This window comes from Lissotriton helveticus, chromosome 6 (genome assembly GCF_964261635.1).
Source record: "Lissotriton helveticus chromosome 6, aLisHel1.1, whole genome shotgun sequence".
Taxonomy (NCBI): Eukaryota; Metazoa; Chordata; class Amphibia; order Caudata; family Salamandridae; genus Lissotriton; species Lissotriton helveticus.
This window is the reverse complement of record NC_136067.1, coordinates 1,428,515,063-1,428,534,297: the sequence shown is the minus strand read 5'-3', so window position 1 is coordinate 1,428,534,297 and position 19,235 is coordinate 1,428,515,063. Positions and strand designations below refer to the sequence as shown.

At 42.1% G+C, this 19,235-nt stretch overlaps 1 protein-coding gene across 1 annotated transcript in view; it reads left to right on the top strand.

Annotated features, from left to right (window-relative positions):
* MOXD1 (monooxygenase DBH like 1) overlaps positions 1-19,235 on the top strand; it is a 778,557-nt gene that overhangs the window by 575,090 nt on the left and 184,232 nt on the right. The window contains exon 5 of the mRNA XM_078647020.1: positions 9,996-10,175. Coding sequence (XP_078503146.1) covers positions 9,996-10,175 — 180 coding nt within the window. The remainder of the gene's footprint in view (positions 1-9,995; positions 10,176-19,235) is intronic.

Below are 19,235 nucleotides of genomic sequence, written 5' to 3'. Positions count from 1 at the left end.
ATCAGTGGTTGTTAATTGAAGCCTTTCAAAAATTGCTTAGCGAGGGTGACATCCCGAAGTTCAAGCTTTGAAAATGGTGTCATGCCTCTGGCTGAGTAATAATAGGAGCGCGTGTTTACATGATGTTAATGTAGTGTGGTTTATAGGTTACCAGGTGGGCTGGACACCAATCTTCTCTTACTATTCATGTGACATTGTTTGTTCATTGTACTAATGATATTGACCACTGATATCAAGTGACTCTCCCTTTTACTACTATTTGCCTTTGCCTTTTCTTTCCAGACATCGTAATCAAAAGTAATATTTTATCTTTTATATGAGCCAAGATGGATCCCTAGTATGACTATGTTTAATTAGACTTTGCTTGAACTCATGGCCAAGGCTCCAGTGTGGGAGGTGGACCGAAGCATAATTGCTGAAGGAAATATTCATCTATCCACCTTCTACTGTGTTGAGCAAGGTATTTTAAGCATGTTTGCTGGTAAGCATACTGCCGGCTTTGTGGCCGGAATCATGTCAGGCTGAAAATATCTTCAAACATTTATGAAACATCTTTGTTCTTTTTAGGGATGCACTTAAACATTTGTAATTGAGTGTTTTTTCTTTTGTGGCCAAACATTATTGTTGGGTAGCTGCCAACATGTAGGGATTTGTCTTTGCCTCTAAATTATTTAAGTCTGGCTGCATGAATGACTTGTTTGTTTTGAGTGCCAGCCCTTCAAAGTATTCTCTGTGTGGGTATGAATCACCTGGTGGGTGATGAACCCTGATTGTTCCTTGACAGGGCAATGATGGAGCATTTTCAGACCTGTCATGTCCTCTCTGAAAAAATAATGAACGCAATTAGCAGATTCTGTACTTTCTGCATATATGGAAGATGCTTTTTTAGGGAGTCTGGTGTAAACGAAATTGCAATAGCCAATTCTAGAAATCGCAAATGCTAATGTCAAGGCAATTCTGCAAGGAGGTTGAAGAAAGGAAATTTTCCCTGTAGTCTAAGAAATGTCCTTGTTTATGCTAAGGTTGATTTCAGAACAAATTTACAGTATATGTTTACTTCTAGGTTATGCACCTAAATCACTGGTAACGGTGGATATCCTACGGAAGGGGACCAGGTGAATCGTCACTGGACCTCTGAACAATGTATTTATTGTCTGACCACTAGGGCATAGCCAATTGACATACACCTGGGGCTAGATGTATTTTAGATGAGGAGACTTTTATTTTTATTTGTTCGAGAAAATCCTGATTGGGCTGCTATAAGCCAATACTAAAGGACCAGGATAACGTTCTAACACTCTACAACGGCACTGCAGATGTTCCATCTCTGATACAGACATGTCACTTGCTCAAAGCAGATGAAAGCTGCAGGCAGGTATTGGTAATAGTTTGAAAACGAGGAATTACTGCAGAAAATAAGTGAACACATTCTTAAAGTACTTCCCTATTCTCCAAAGTCTTCTTAGGATACAACTCAGATGGATGAGTTATTTCTGCACAATTAGAAATACCAATCTCCATTGTATTGGAAATTCGAGTGTGGGAATTTTGCATCTGTAGACATGGGCATTTCAGAATGAAGTACTTAGCTACTTGATAGCAGTTTCCAATACCCTCGTCCAGCGTCAGGTAGACAGTGAAATCATGGAAATCATGATGGTCTTGCAGAATGTTGGCCAGAGGGATCATTTTCAGGAGTATAAGGAAAAGTGACAATCTTTGGGGAACACCACAGATGATAGAGGTAGTTTTGTGAGTTTTCAAAAGAATGTAGAAGTATCGTAACTGCTTCTTCTTGAACTATGAAAATTTCACAGAAAGTGATTTTGTAAAGATGTCTTTCTCAATCTTCGTTGCTAGGCGAAGGATTGATTATGAGATACTTGTTGAGTAGTATTGTATTTGTTGCAGGACAATTTACATACACTTCGCAGAGAAGCAATAAGATTTGTAGACATTTTGGGGCACAGTCATGGTAGAGCCACCAAACATATTTAGAGGAGATTACAGGCTATGCTATGCAGAATTAAAAGTATGATTTTTAGGTATTTCAGAGACATCTTTGACTGTCTCACTAGTTTATTGTAATCTAAAAAAGAGTGCATTTTATAGCAATACCATATTCAGAGTCGGGTTTGGGTCAGCTTACGTCAGCCACTGCTCTGTTGCAGTGTCATTCATACTTTGGTTTAGCCCGCATCACAGCAGTCATAAAGTGGGAAACTGGATCAGCCCCCTTCAGGCATCTATTGGTTTGAATGTGTGAGCCTAAAGGACAACCATTAGCTGTGTGACTTGCCAGACAGTGTGAGTGATAGCATTGTGGATCCTTAGTCTCTCCCATATCTGGTAGGGACAGACACTGACAAGCAAAAATGTTCACATCCATCAGCTCTGCAATTCTTGTTAGGGCTTCAATGGGCTCACAGGGACCTTGCCCTCTTTGTTACCATGGTGCATTGACTTATGTGCACAACCAGCAACCAGAAGCTCAACTAATATGCTTACATAACGTCTTTTTTCCAATGTTGAGCACCCAGCAGCTCCTCAAATATGTCTGCCAGTCTTTTCATTTCTTCCAACAGTGAGCATCAACACTATTATTACCAATACTACCTCAGTCACCACTTTAACCACCACCACCCACATCACCAACATCACTACCACCTGCCTCTTAATACTATCTCCATCCTCACCACTCTCATTGGCATTGCTATCATATGTACTCCGACTGTCAAATACTTGTCACTACATCTGCACTGTTACCTCCACTTTCACCAACTGCACCAAAACCATTGTCATTAGTATCCCTATCCCCACCATCAACACCATCACCACAACCACTATCACCAACATAGCCACCAACTCCACTACCACTAATATCACCACCACAACTGCAACCCCTACCAGGCTCACTGTGCCACTGGAACCAAGCTACACCTGGCTGAAGAGCCTTAATATCTACGAAACCAGCACTAGGATGTTTGTATTCCGGTTAAGGGAGGATCTGGCCAGGCAATTCTAGCTGAACTGTTCCCATGGGAATCAGGGTCAAGACTGATATGCATATTGCTGGGTCCAAACTGAGGTAGCACAGTGGATGACAAGTGATACATTGGGATGCAGCCTAAGCGATTTCCAGTGGGTGAGATTAAAGCAAGCATTCCATCCATCACCTTATTGTTTTTACCCCTACTATCACCAGCATCACCACCATAATTACCATCATATCCACTATTAGTATACACCATATCTGTTACCTTCATCACTATCACCATCTCTACTGTCACTCCATCACCAATACTACCATTGTCATCCCTACTGACACCCTCAACAATGACACTACGATCGCCAGTACTATCACTACCAGCATCTCCCCAATGACCACTATCACCACTATTATCGCCACCACCATTACTATCACCAACTTCACTTATGCTACTAAGTTCACCACCATATAACTTTGGCCTGTTGTCTCATTAGAACAAATCCACTTATGTCCAAGAGCCCCTCCCTCTTTCTAATTTTAAGAATGTCACTATTCATCCAGCCATTTACCTTGAATGCTAGCATAGTTAGCACATTTTGGAGATACAACAATTTCTTGTGGAATCAAATTAATGCTTGACAACAAACTATTTATTTTTCAATTGGTCACAGGGAATTATCATTTAATATATTTGTGTTGGAACTTTATTATTGCAATCTGACTACAGCGTTCAACAATAAGTGTGCCAAGGGGGTGGGTTATTATTGAGTTCATAAAATATGCCTCCTGTAAACCACTCTAAAATTTGAAGAGGATATTGCAGAACTTGCCAACTCATTTTCCTCTCCATTGTGAAATAATGAATATTCACATCATGGAAAATAAATTTCTCTCTTTGTCAGATAAGCTACTTGTATCTATACTAAATGACGTAGGGCGTGGTTACGAGTTTAGGCAGTGCAGAAGCAGGCGGGCCGCCACCACCATTCTCCTGCACCACTGAGTCTCACTACCACCCACCCACCAAGTTACAACTTAAAAGTGGTCCGGTGGGACGGCAGCATGGCGATCCTACAGGTTGCCTCTTTCAAAGACAGTGGTGCGTTTAAAAAAGGCAGCCAATGGGAATGCCACACAAGGTTCCTTCACGGCATGGACTGTAATGTCCATGCTATGCAGGAACTGGGGTTCATGCAAACAGGGGGGCACATGTTGTGCCCCCCTGTGTACATTCACATGGCTTGAGGCACAAGGGGGCCCTGTAGGATCCCATTTTGTTTCCTCTCCTCCATGGTTTTTATGGCGGTGGAACTGCCATGAAAATCGTGGCAGAAAAGAAAGTGGTAATATGCTTGGCGGGACTGCGGCAGTCCAACCAAGCATATTGCGGCCTCTAGGCCACCACTCCAATGCCAGGGAACAGCAGTTTCCTAGTGCCCGCAGCACTCCCAAGTCATAATGGGGTGGTCGACCGCATGTGCAGTGATGGCTAGACTTTCAGCACCGTGCCACCATGAGTCTGGTGGTCCTCAGACCGTCAGACTTGTAATTAGGCTTCTAGTGTTTTAATTTCATATATTTAAGGCCAGACTGTCTGTACAAGGCATTGGGGTTTTCCCTGGGAGGATAGAAGACTGGTGATTTTGTCACTGGAGGCTGGTTTTGTAGCAGTTCAACAGTTTTAAAAGCACTGCAGTATTCCTCGTATATGGAACAGTTTTCACACAACAATAAAAGTGCCAGGATAATTCTGGTGATTAATGTTCCTTGCGGGAAAATAGATTTGAGGTTTGTCTAATGGCGGTTTTGACTTATCTAACATAGCACAGAGGGTCAATATGGCAAAGAGCGTGTACTATGTAGATCACAGACCAGTATTTTATGTGAATTGCTCAGTGGGTTACTGCTTTTGTCACAGAGAATATTTTGTTACTGTGCAGTTTATAGGTTACAATCGCAATCGAGTTTAGAAATTTATTTTTTTCCCCAGTTTTTTATTATCCTAATTTTGATTAAAAATGGTTTGTTTGGGTAGAAATCAATTCTTATTAGTAAAGTCAACCATAACCACTGTGTTACATTCTGAATCCTGTGTTTGTGCTTCCCCAGACTAAGGACTCTTAAAACATGCCTACGAGTATGCATGGCATGTGAATATTACACCTTGTAGTTCTCGTTGTGCTATGTAAAATTTTCTATACCCTGATTTACACAAATATGATTCATGCTCTGACACCCTGCACTGGTGTGAGAGTTGCTTTAAAAAAATGAAATACATGTGAAAGAGGGGCTGTGGAGAGATGAGAGGCACTGTTGGAGGGCGATGGTGAGGGAATCATTGAGGAGCTCCAATAAAGAATGCCATATCCTGGTGCACTGTAGAGTCATCATTTACTATACTTTAAAAACGAGTCCAATTGAATATTTCCCACATCTTGCTAAAAGACTCTACTCCTACTTGACAATCCATGACTCGTCTTCCATGTTTGGTGGCCTGAGCAGTTGACTTGGGTATCTTCATGTTAGTTCAATTTCCACTCAGATCCCCAGAGGGATCTACTCCCTGGTTATTTACCCTTTGAGGTCAAACCTTGGGTGGACATTTATGTGCACATTTAATGCATAAACACGCTGGCCAAATGAAATATGAATATCAGGATCCAACATTTCTGCTTTGAAAAAGTTCCATAAAAATCAATAATGAAAAGAAGTATGTTTATTTCAAGGTTTTCAGGCCTTACCAAATAGTGGAACTTTTGACCATGATGCCACAAGAATATCATAAATGTAATCTAATTGGTGCATAACGTTGAAAAGAGATACAGATTGAGCCCCATACTAATTCACAGTGTAAAAGTCTGGCACATGCTGTTCACCTTTCCTTTCACTGTACAACAAAATCCTTATGCAATATAACTGGACAAAATACACAGGGTCTGATTCACAAATGTGAAATTACACTTTTATGCAGTGCCTCTACACAGAAAAGGATAGGTCTGCTCTATATTTTTATGTGCAGAGTTCTCTACCCCGACTGTGGACTCTGTCATCATAAAATTACTATTGTTAAAATTAAATTTGTAGCTTATGAATATCATGAAAATAGTAAACTTACACAAAATATTATGATTACCTTTGTACCAGGCCAACAGATGCCAGATATATAACCTACAATGCAAGTGTAACACACAAATGGCCAGATGTATGACCGTTTTTTGCGGTTGCAAACGGGAAAGCGGCTCATTTGCGGCCATAAAACATTGTGGTATTATGTACAAACGCTATTTTGAAAGTCGGTGACTTTCAAAATAGCATTTGCGAGTCGCTGTTTGTAAGAGGCGTGCCAAGGGCGTCCCTTCCTAATAGCGAGTCCAAATGGTATTACCATTGTTTTGCAACCGCCTTTGGGGTTACAAATCACTCGCAGTTTACCACCTACCTCAAGTAGTTGGTAAGTTACTTACAAACATGAAGGTGTTCCCAGGGGACCCCTTACCCTTTGTGAATGTATACAAAAAAATATTTTTGAAGAGCAGGCAGTGGTCCCACCACTGCCTGCTCCTAAAAAATGAAACAGAAACGTTTCATCTTTGTTTTTTAAATGCACCCAATTTTCCTTTAAGAAAAACGGGCTGCATATTAAAAAAAAAACTGCTTTATTTAAAAAGCAGTCACAGACGTGGTAGTCTGCTGACCCCAGCAGGCCACTATTCCTGCGAGTCCTGGCCCTTCCCAATGGGTCAAAAATGCGACCTGCCTCATGAATATTGATGAGGCAGTTCATTTGCGACCACATTAGTAATCACAAACAGTGTCTTAGACACTTTTGTACATTCCATTTTGCGAGTCGTAAACCAATGCAATTTGCGACTCACAAAAAGGAAGGGTCATACATGGAGCCACTTGACCTGGGGCCATGTCCACATTGTACATTCAATGGGAGGTGTTTATCGCCGGTTGTCCCTGACCTTAAAGCGGTTACTGTTAATGGGGGGCTCCTAAACTGTAGATCCTTCAGTAAACATTCCCTCCAACTGTGGGATCTCTTACAAGATGAGGCCCTGAATTTATTATTTTTAACAGAAACCTGGTTGGGAGAACATTCGGATCCAGACATAGTGAACACAATTCCGCCAGGTTACACCCTCCATAGACTCGATAGAGAAAAGGGAAGGGGAGGTGGTATTGCCATCATTGTCAAACACCCTTTTGAGTGTGCTCTAAAACCAGTAAAAATTGATAACAGCGAAGCCGGTGAATTTAACATCAAGTTGACCCAACACGAGGCAATTTCGGGCATCCTAATATACAGACCTCCTGGTTCTCTGGGCAACTTCCGAAGTAGCTTATTGGAAGGGGTCACTCAGACTGCGATCAAACACAATAAAGTATTGGTGTTGGGGGATCTGAATTTACATCTAGAGGATCCTCTACAAAAGGAGGCAGAGGATGTCCGTCTAGTCCTACAAGAATTACAACTGGACTTGCTAAGTGTTGCTGCCACACATGAGAAGGGTCATTGTTTGGACCCCATCTTCGCCAGTTGGGACATGATAAAGGCACTTACCCCCTGTCAGCTCCCTTGGACCGACCACTTCTTGGTCCCTTTCCAATGCTCTTACCAGCCATATAGGGCCGCTGAGAATGGGATTAAGAATGTCATGAGACGTAAATGGAGACAATATTCTCAAGAGAACTTCATATGCGCCATCCAGAAAGCGCAACCACCGCTTGCCACGAACAGTGATCAGGCCAATAATGAATTTAATCAGCTTGTGACTGTCACCCTGGATGAGATAGTTCCCATGAGTAAGGGTAAAACCAGAGAAGGTAGACAACGCACTGCCCCGTGGTTTACTCCGGAACTCCAGCAAATCAAGTCTAATTGTAAAAAACTTGAAAGGAGCTGGAGAAGGAACCCGAGCGAACTGGGTAAAAACAATTATAGCTTAGCACACAGAAGCTATCAGTACGCGGTGCGTAGAGCTAAAGCCAAATATTTCCAGACATGCATTGAGGCCGCCGAGAGCTCCTCACGCGAACTGTTCAAAATATACAAGGAAATATCATTAGTCTCCAGCTCTAACACCCCCCTAAGGGCTACCGTGGAGGGGTGCAATAGAGTCGCTAACTTCTTCTCCAACAAAGTCAAAACCATTTATGCCTCTTTCAGCCGACAACCAGGAAAGGGCACAGACTTTAGAGCAGGCGGTTCGCCGATGGCGCCTGACTCTTCGTTGCAAACTTTCGAGGTACCTGCCGCTGACAGGCTAATAAAGATCTGTCGCAGCGTGAAGTCCGGTTCCCCCAACGACCCGGCACCGGCCTGGGTCATCTCAGAGGGTCTTGTAGCCCTGGAACCATATATCAGACATGTCTTACAGACCTCCTTTTCCACTCAACGAGTCCCGGGGGAGTGGAAAAAGGCCATAGTACTGCCAATAAGGAAAAAACCGAATGTAAGCATCGAGGTGCTGGAAAACCTCCGACCTATTTCCTTATTGCCATATGTGGCGAAAGTTGCTGAGAAGGTGGTCAACGCTCAGCTCATTGAGCACCTGGAGAGAGAGAACCTACTTCATCCCTCACAATCAGGATTTAGGGCAGGCTACTCAACTGAGACAGCCCTCCTACGTGCCACTGAGACTTTAAGAGCAGGGGCGGATGCAGGACATACAATGGCCCTGATCATGCTCGACCTCAGCGCGGCTTTTGACACCGTAGCGCATTCCATCCTGCTACGGTGTCTGAATGAAGCTGGGGTCGCTGGTCCCGCGCTGTACTGGTTACAATCGTTTCTCACAGAAAGATGTTTCCAGGTACAGCAAGGGACATGTCGTTCGGTAGAGATGCCACTAGACCAGGGAGTGCCGCAGGGCTCAGCCCTGAGCCCTACTCTTTTTAATCTTTACATGGCCTCCCTGGCGAAGGTGGTACAATCATTCGGGGTGGAATTGGTATCATATGCCGACGACACCCAGTTGTTGATTTCTCTATCGCAGAACACCACCAACACCCCCACCAACTTTAAGTCCTGTATGCAGGCGCTAGCTGAGTGGATGGACTCTCACTGCCTAAAACTCAATGGCTCTAAGACAGAGGTGCTGGTAGTGGGGGGAAAAAGCAAAAGCTGGTCAGCCGAGTGGTGGCCTTCGTGTCTTGGCCCTACTCCCGTACCGTGTGAAGAGGCTAAGAATCTAGGAGTTTGGATCAACCCCTCCCTCTCCTGTGATGGCCACATAAGGCGTCTTGTGGGCAAATGTTTTGGAGTATTGAAGACCCTAAACAAAACCTTAGACCTCCTACCCATAGCGGCCAGAAGGACACTGACGCAGGCATTGGTGACCTCTCGGATGGACTATGGAAACATCTTGTTCCTAGGGTCCAACGAGGGCTGCCTTGGTCGCCTTTAAGTTATCCAGAATTCCGCCGCTAGACTGGTGCTAAGAAGACCCAGGAGAGCAAATTCTCAGAAGGCTCTGGATGCGCTTCACTGGCTGCCTGTGAAGAAACGCGTGCTGTTCAAATGCCTCCTCTTCTGTCACCGAATTGTCTGGGGCAGGTCGCCCGCCTACCTTAGGGACTTAGTCAGCCGCTACGAACCAACAAGGACCCTTCGGTCGGTGGGTACCGGGCTGCTGACAATTCCTAGGATAAGGAAGGCCAGAATGGGTGGTCGATCTTTTGCTTTCCAAGCAGCTCAACATTGGAACAAACTCCCTCCTGCTCTGAGACTGGAGAGCAGTGAAGCGATGTTCAGGGCAAAGCTAAAAACACAACTTTACGCCGAGTAGGGACAAAGGCTCATACTGGTGATCGTTAGGAGCTCTTAGCGCGGGGACACGCCGAGATGGCGTTACTGGGCGCTTTATAAGCTCTTTTATTATTATGTGGCGCAAAATGTTGTAGTATTATTTCAATACAGCTTAGTTGTTACAAATAATTGTAATATTAGATGCTGATATTATGCCATTATAGCTCTGTGTAAATTGTATTTTTTCTCTAGGTAGAGCCAGTAATACAACAAGGCCATGAAAATCTGGTGCACCATATTTTGCTGTATGAGTGCGGTCAGACCCTGAATGAAACACTGCTGGACTATGGTCATGAGTGCTACCACCCAAATATGCCAGATGCCTTCCTTTACTGTGAAACAGTGTTATTTGCCTGGGCCATTGGAGGAGAGGTAGGACTCACATGTTTCATTTCAAAATAATGATGTTGTATGTTCAACACTAGCATTTGTGTAACTATCAATACTGCACAACTATTTTCAAAAACTGAAATTACATGATGCCACCAGACGCGTCTAGTGCAGGTAAGAGCGGTGAGCCGGTAGGGCCTGGTGCGGGTGGGCCGGGCTGGGAGAAGGCAGTAGATGACAGAATAGGGAAACAAAATATTTTTAAAAACTTACCTTGAGAGTCGGCAATGCAGCAAGCACAAGATAAGTGGTTTTCTTTTTTTTTAGTTTTATTTTCCCTATTCTGTGGTCTGTTAACTCACCCCCACACTCCTGCACTTTTACCTGCAATGCCAGCGACTGTTTTCCACACTGAATCTAAATCGATTATATGAGTGTATGCAGTACTAACTAAAATAAAAGTTAACTTTCAATTTCTGTGGTGCATGCAGACGTTCTTTCCAAAACCATCTTTTCCATATTGCATATTTTTGGTTACGTACATTGTCTTGGAATATATCTTTTAGATGTGAGGCTCTCCAAAACCACTACAAAACCTTATACATTAATGCTAAAGCGCCATATTATACAAGACACTGGATCCATTCTAATCAAATCTAAACTTATTTTCTTGTCATTATCAACTCCTATGTACAGCAAAATTAAAGGTGGAAAACAATGTTAGGTTATTTATCAATAATGCCTTGTAGACCCAGTTGAAGAGGTATTGGACATTGGATGATTCCTATGCTGGCACTACATGGGCCAAAACTTTGTAGGAGTATTAGTAAAGCAAGGTGTTAGAGAAGTGAGTTTCACGTCAAGTAATTACTGTTGTAGATTAAGCTTAAAATCAATCTAGGTTCTGCAAGGGCTTCAGCCATGCTGAAAATGTAAGATGACACGTCATCTTTCGAAAGTTGAAGCCTGTGTTCTGGCCTTGGTTGATCGAACTGCAGTCTTTTGGAAGCTAATTCTCCCTCTGCAAAATCATGTGGGCTTCAAAGAAAAAGTTCTCAGTTCTTCCAGATCTTTGCAAATCATCCACAAAGAGCTAGTGAGGCTATGTGTTTTCACTTCGGATCCAGTATCTCTTGTTGTGTTCCTAAAAATGAAATCCTGGCTACTACTTTGCTTACTTTACAAATGGAACCACTAAGTGGCCTTATTTGATTATGTTTGCATTCTGAAAACTTACCTTTCCAATCTTCTCAACTCAACTTTCTAAACCTTAACCCTGACAAATTGAACTGCATTTTTTTCACAGGGGAAATTGAGATACCTTCAGCAGAGCCACCATAGAAGTTCGCTGAATGGCCCCACGTTTAATAGGGCCAATCTGCAAAGTCTATGGTTCTTCAAAGAAAAACTTCTTAAAGGTTTATTTTCTTTTGAAAAATAAATATCTATTGGGAATTTTCTCTTTTCACCTTTTACTTTTCTGTTTGGGACAGCCATGCTTTCCCTGGCAGTCCCAAACAGGAAAGAAGTACACCAGAATGTCTGACTTTTTATAGTGCTGACAGTCTAAGGTACTTTAACCAATTTCCAAATGTCATTTGGCAAGTCAAGGAGACTTCGCTAATGCAAACATGGCAATGCACCTCACTCTAAATAGAGTGGGTAGACTGAGTTTTGCAGACAGGGTACTCCAAGATGTTTGTGACAGAGTAACCTGTTTGCCAAAATCTAAATACTACCCTAATATTTAAATTGTCAGGAAGAGACGGGGTGAGTAAGGCAAGGGGGGGGGGAATGACTGACTGGCCATCCGCTATAGTTTGAAAGGTTTAGTTGTGGAAGAGGAGTGATGGCAAGACGGTTGGTCGGGTGGGTGGCAGGATTTCAGATACAATTATTAACGTTTATAAAATATGGCATTTAGTGGCTGATGGTGGTGAGGTCATTTTTAGTGTGGTTCCCAATGACTCCTCAAAACAATGTATATGTGTAACTGAATAAATTAGATGTTTTTCACTAAGTGACATCGGAGACACCTCAAGCTATACACTTGTTGTCTGTTTGATGTAACCCATAACCTCTCAATCAAAAACACCACTCTTATTCACAATTAGCCATCTATAATTATATATATATATATATAAGGGAAACTGTTAATGTTATGGGTTTTCACATATACATTAAGAGTGAGGGGAGACCATTAGCATTCCAGCCCTTAAGAGTAAGCAGATCGCCTATCCTTTACCATAACTAGATATCACTAGATATTGTGGAATTCTCGATACCATATAATGTCCTTATAGTCGATATGAAATTATTGCTGTAGATGCAGGTAATGGGTATCATATTTGCTCCACCCTTGCTAACCTTTTATTGGTCAGTTGGAAGAGCAGGTAGCATAGTCACCATCCCTTTGACAACAGCATTGCCTATTTCGATACTTGCAGAGATTCTTAGTTATAGGCCTCTGGCGCTGCATGGAAGGGAAAATCTTTTTAATGAATATCTGAGTATTCACAACAAGAAAAAACGTAATTTGAGATGAACACTCTTAATGGGCAAGATTTAAATGATATATTTTGCCATTGAAATCAGAAAAAAACAAGCAACACAATATTATTCATGCATCCAAAATTGACCGCAGCAAACAGTACACTAAGCAGATAAAGTGCGCATTAGGTAAGTGGTCAATTTCTTATCAAGAAAATCATGAGAGAATCAACGGTTGATAAGGTGCTGTATGTCATAGCCTTCAAAGTAATCAGTTTATTGCAAATGACAAACATCCTGAAGTCATTGTGAAGGACGACTGAAATAAGGTAACACTACAAAACCTATGAAACACTATTAACACACACTAAACGTCATCAGGAAAGCATATATTGTGGTTATAAACACGTATATTGAACAGATAAGATCATTATGATTAATACTTAAAATGGGTTAGCCAATTTTAGACATTGTCATAAAGCCAACTATGATTGCTAAACTGTTCTGGCAGACAGACGAAACAGTTCCTTGGAGGTTGCTAGCCAAACCAATCTCCCCCCTATGCCTTCTGTCTCAGTACAGTCATCTTTATCACCTAAGAAGGTCACAGAAGAAGAGACCGCTTCTAAAACACTGTGGGCTGTACAATTGTTGGAGGATTGCCTTGTTAAAATTAAGGATATCCTACTAGAAGAACTTTCTCCAATTATAGACTGCCTGACAACCGTTGATCAAGGACTGAATGATGTGAAGCAATTCCAGACTCTAGCTACTCAAGTCTTAAAGGTGGCCCCTAGGGCGAGCCACGGTCAGATTCCTGGTTGATGTCCCCCGTCTGTCATAGGACTTGCAGTACTTTCCAGTACCAATTCAGATAGCCATTAGCCAGTCCCTCTAATCCCATTTTCAAAGTCGCAACTGCCCGTAACCTCTGTCCACCTCAAGGTAAAAACGTGAGCCCACATGTGGGGTCAGAAAGTTGCAAAGTTACTTCCTTAGGAAAGACTGGGGCTAGTGGACCTCCCAAAAGTTACACCCATCCTGTGATCACTCTTCCACCTGCATCTTGCCCTTACGTGACAATATGAACTTGAGTCCCCTCTCTGCGTGAGGACCAGAGGGAATCTTATGAAGAACTCACCAATAAAACTCTGAACTGGCTCACACAGTATAAGGACTTTTCCTTTTTTTCTGGCAAATATGACCCTACTGACTTGTAGGGTGGGATGGATTGGACCTGGGCCGGTGGACCACTTAAGTGACTGTGTCATCATTAGTTTTACATCTACCACTGGTAGTGCAGACACTACTCTTTGGTGAACTGAGCAAATAGATAGCTGGTGTATAGTAGTGATTTAATGCCATTAGGCTATTTTTATAAACCAAGCTACTATTCCCAGCTGAACTCTACTTTGCAGAAACAAGGAGTCTGTTTACCATTTGTACCTGGTTGTGTCACCCACACTCCCTTAATACATACATGTGTTTGTGCCACATGGCACACAAGCACTAATCAGGGGTGCAACAGGGTGTCAAAGTGACACCCTGCCACCCTTGACTATTTCACAATTTTACCGAATCGTTATTTACCGATTCGGTAATTGCCATTCATTCCTATGGGCCTCCAGGCCCATAGGAATGAATGGCAATTACCGAATCGGTAAATGCCCTTAGGGCATGTATGTGTGCCACATCGCACAGGTGTAAATGCACATATTTGCATTTACATAGGAATTCGTTATTCACCACCAACGAATCCTTAAAGCCCTGTTGCACTTTTCACAGTGCTACCTACATTTCAAAATACAGATTCGGTAATTTTACCGAATCGGTAATTTGACCGATTCGGTAAAATTACCGAATCTGTATTTTTTCATGCCCTACATCTCAGTATCCAAATACCGCTCGGTAACGGCCGAAAATCGGTATTTTCTGCCATTACCGACCGGTATTTGGATACCTACATCTGGCCCCAGGTCTTTAAAACCTGTGTTTCATACAGGCTTTGTTAACTTCAACCAGGAAGTTTTAACAACGGGAAAGGGCAAGCCCTTCAGGAGACTTATGATATGGGTTAGTAGCGTGTTTACTTGTGTGGCTAAGGAGATTAAGATGGGTTCTCCTGATATTCTGTGTACTAGTTTGACATTTCCTCAGAATGTAGTTTCCAACATTTACAGTGTGTATAGCAGATCGGCCGGGAATAAAGCTGAATCCCCAGTTATAGAGTTACTGAACTCCCACTTAGCAACACTACTGGTTGGGGTATTAAAAATCATGGGTGGGGACATTAATTGTCAATTTGAACCACTCGATGCTAATAGTGAAGCTGTCACCCATGAGGAATATAGAGTGTGGTCAATCCCATGAAAAAATTGTCCCCCGGGCACTTCAATTAAATTCACAAACACTTAATCAGGATCTACAAGCCTGTAACAGCAGACCTATTTCAGATAGGGAGGGAAATCACACCTTCAACCATATCAAAGGTACTAGTCTTATTGACTATATACTGGTGGATGTAAGGGTGTCATCAAACTTAACTGGCATGGCCACAATACTCCACCACGATAGTGATCACAATGCTCTAATCCTTGCTCATGGGATGTCTGCTCGCTTTAGCCAAGCTAACTTCATTGAGCTATTCGATAGAAGGCTAAGACTGACTAATAATCGGTACAGAGTTAAGTGGAGTGTCAAGACTCGGTCCATAGAGCTAGTTGGGGCAATTTATAAACATGTTGCTGAAAGCATTAGGGGTTTGCTTCTCTTCGATCTGGTACTAGACCAAATGGAAACCTTAGAAAGGATTAGCAACAAACATAATTAGATGTACAGGCCGTAGGTAGGAAATTCCCCCTCCTGATATAATAAAGAATGCAACCAGGGCTGCATTCACTAATGCAATAAAGAAGCAAGATATGATGTTGATAATAGTCATGAGGGTGGTGTACAAAAACACTATCAAAAAAGCTAAAAGAGCTTGAGAGTGTAGGAAATGGAAAGGATTGTTGGCCGTGGCCAAAGGTGGAGACCGTCGATCCTTTTGCAATATTGTGTCCATGGGGAGTCGAGATGGGTATTGCTCTACCAAGAATCATATTGCAGCCCCAGAATGGGTTTCACACTTTTCCTGCTTGCATTCTACATGGCAGATTTTAACATCGGTTAAGTGGTCTACTAGGCCCAAAAGTAGCAAGAACAATTGGTGTGAGTGATTGTGCAGAGATCCCCCTTATTTCAACCCTGGAAATAAGTAATGCAATTGAGAAGATCGTACTTAATGAATCACCAGGGCTAGATAAAATTTTGAGTGACTTCTACGTAGATGAGATTGATATTTGGAGCCTTTACTTCAAGCTGTATTTTAGTGCCATCATGAAAGGGGCACCTAGCCCTGTATCTTGGGCAGGAGCACAAACAATAGCGATTTACAAAAAGGTTTCTTAACCGCTCCCGACAAACTATAGGCCCATAAGCCTTATAGAAAGCTCCCAAAAGTATTATTTCCAATAGGCTGCAAGAGTGGTTGACTCTAAATGAGATATTGACCCCCTTGCAAGCTGGTTTCCGAGAATGCACTACCACTATAGATCAAGTGTTTCGACTCCTAATTTTATTTTGGGAAACAGTGGTTCAAGGGGATGGTTATCTCTACGTCTGGTCTTTGTAGAGCTATGGTCTGCATTTGACCTAGTGCCTAGAGCCACACTCCAGCAGGTGCTAGAACATGTAAAGGTTCACAACTATCACTTGGATATTATTATTTGACTCCACTAACAGAATTATGCACAGATCAGATGTGGCCAACAGGGCAAATTGACTGACCCATTCCATGTTAATAGATGGGTTAGTGAGGGTTGTGTTCTTGCCCCCTCTCTATTTACATTATTTATTAATAACCTGGTAGCCCACCTCGACTATTGTGAGAAGTATGCCCAAGTCTGGCAAGCACTAAGGTCCCTGCACCTATAATTACAGATGATACATCTTAATCTCTAAATAACCAATGAAGTTGTACAAAATTCTAGATTGCTTTTGATTGCTTCTGCAGACAGAGAGGCTTTGGAATTAAGTAGGGACAACTAACTACATGGAATTAAATCCCTACCATTCCACAAGATCTAATCCCACATTGAAGGGGACACCTTTGATGCATGTGCATACCTTCCAATATCAAGGGATCAGACTAACAGAGTACCGCGACTGGCACACTGACATTGCACAGCATAGGATTAAACTTGAACAATCCACTGGAGGAATGTTGAAAATGCATCGAGGAAATCAATTCCACCCTATTTTTCTGGCACTTCAAATTTTAAACCATCAGGCCATAGGAGCAGCTCTACTTGGTGCGGAGCTATGGGGCCACCAGAATGTGAATGCCCTGGTGGCAGTTGAAATCAATATCTGTGCCAACTGATGGATCTCCTTATTATTACCACCTTGCTCCTCTCAGGCTAGAGATGGGTCTCAGACCAATCTACTATGGGATTGGAGGGAGACCTAGCCTGTATTGGAGAAGGATCTGGGCCACCCCTGAATTATGCTCTTATCGACAGGTCCTAGAAGAAGTTCTCCTCATCTCAGGATCAGGTAACATTCTCTGGATTAACTATGTAAAAGAGCCACTCACAATGATCAGGAATGAGAGAGTATTAGCTGCCCCCAGAGAGGTCTGTGTGACCACTAAACTATCCGCTAAGAGTAATTACTGGCAGTACAAAAAGAGAATCATGCAGGGGCAGTCTAAATTAGGTACTCTAACGGACACCTTCATTATGATGAAGGATGAATTTAAAGAACAGAAATTTTTAGTTGAGATTCAACCTGTAGCTGCCAGGAAGTTCTTTTTACATTTTTGATATGGAATCCTCCTGCTTCTATCATTTACTGCTTCACAGGCGCGCCACTTAAGGACAGTAGACTGGCTCAGTCCCTTCCTGTGGAGTGTCCAAGGAAAGAGTTGAGCATGCCTTATCTTTCTGCCCACATAGCTTATCTTTCTGCCCAGCCTACTTGAGTGGCAGGGAAAAAAATTGATTATACCAATGCGCCCAAACTTAGGTGTTAGGTGACACATAAAGAGGTATTAATCATTTTGAAATCTGACACCAGGTAATGCATAGTCTTTACAGTATCTCGGTATTTGCTGTTGATGTGGAGAATAAGGCAGAAGCTGAGGATCCAGCAAATAGAATCTGGCACTACTGAAGTAATGCATGTGCACTAAACGTTTTATTTTATCACGTATTACAGCATTTTATTAGAACGAGGGTACAAATCAAGATTCTAGTAGTATTATAATGAAATCTGCACAAGTCTTATATTGGTCATAATGAGATGAAACTTTTAATGAATGAATTTTATGGTATTATTTAGAAAATATTTATTATATTAAGGCTTTACCTGTTGTAAAGAGTTTATCAATTTAGGACCAGGGTACGATGCGGTTTGGAAGGCCTCCTAACCGCATTTGCTCCGTCCGAATCAGTGGTGTAACAAAACTTAAGGGGGCTCCCGGGCAAAGCACATGGACGCTCCCCCCCCCCCCCACCCCCGGCGGCCCGGCCCACCACCTCCCACTTTGCCCCACCACCTAAAAATCTGGTATATTTTGATTTGAAATTTCCAACATTTAATGAAATGCCTCTATATTGACTATATTGACTCAAAGTTCTAATGAGGAAGTGGGAAACACTCTCAACAGTACTGCCAAGAGCAGATTATTTAACCGAGGCAGTAATCGGAACAATGGCAAGAAGTGATCCTATTGTCTCAGGAACTGCCTGTGGCTGAAGAACAAAACAACTACGAAGGGTGTGAAATAGAATTGACATTAATGGACAATAACTTGAAACTCTGAAAGACAAACCCAAACCAGCAATTCCATAAAAACATGACTGACAAGACATGAGACATGAGAAGTACACAAGATATAACTCAGTATACTGGGAAAGTCAAGAGAAAGACTGGTGAATTATGTGCATGCCACACACTAGCGACTGTCAAGAGTTGTGCATGATAATAACTTCAATTCCTACCATCATGTCTTTATTAGTAAGCATTACAAAACAGGCAGGCAAACAAAACTGAGGATGAAAACTGTTTGGATGCTTCAAAACATTGATGCAGATGTTTGTCTGAATTTATCATTTATGTAGTGTAAACAATGGTACATGCAAGATTTAAGGCACACATATTGCAAACAAGTGCAAGCAACACCATAAAAAACACTGCATGTAAAATAAAAACAAACCATATCAGCAAGTACCTAATGAAATAATCTATAAAAACTAGTTGGTAAAGCAAAAGAAAAGTGCAAACACCTCCAAAGTGCATAATAAAGCAATCACCAGTCCAGCAATATACAAAAATCAAGCATGGTTTTTTAAAACAATCCAACTTTCTTCCATCAAGGTGAAAATGCTTTCAAAGTGCATGATAAAAACAAGTCTATCAGTATGCAAAAATGAAGCCAGGTTAGTCAAACAAATATACGTTTGGTGTGTGCATAAAGGAACATCTATTTCAAAGCAACTGGTAAACAATAACAACTACAGCACCATACAATAATAAAACTGGTTTAGACTAACAATTCCCTTTTTGAAG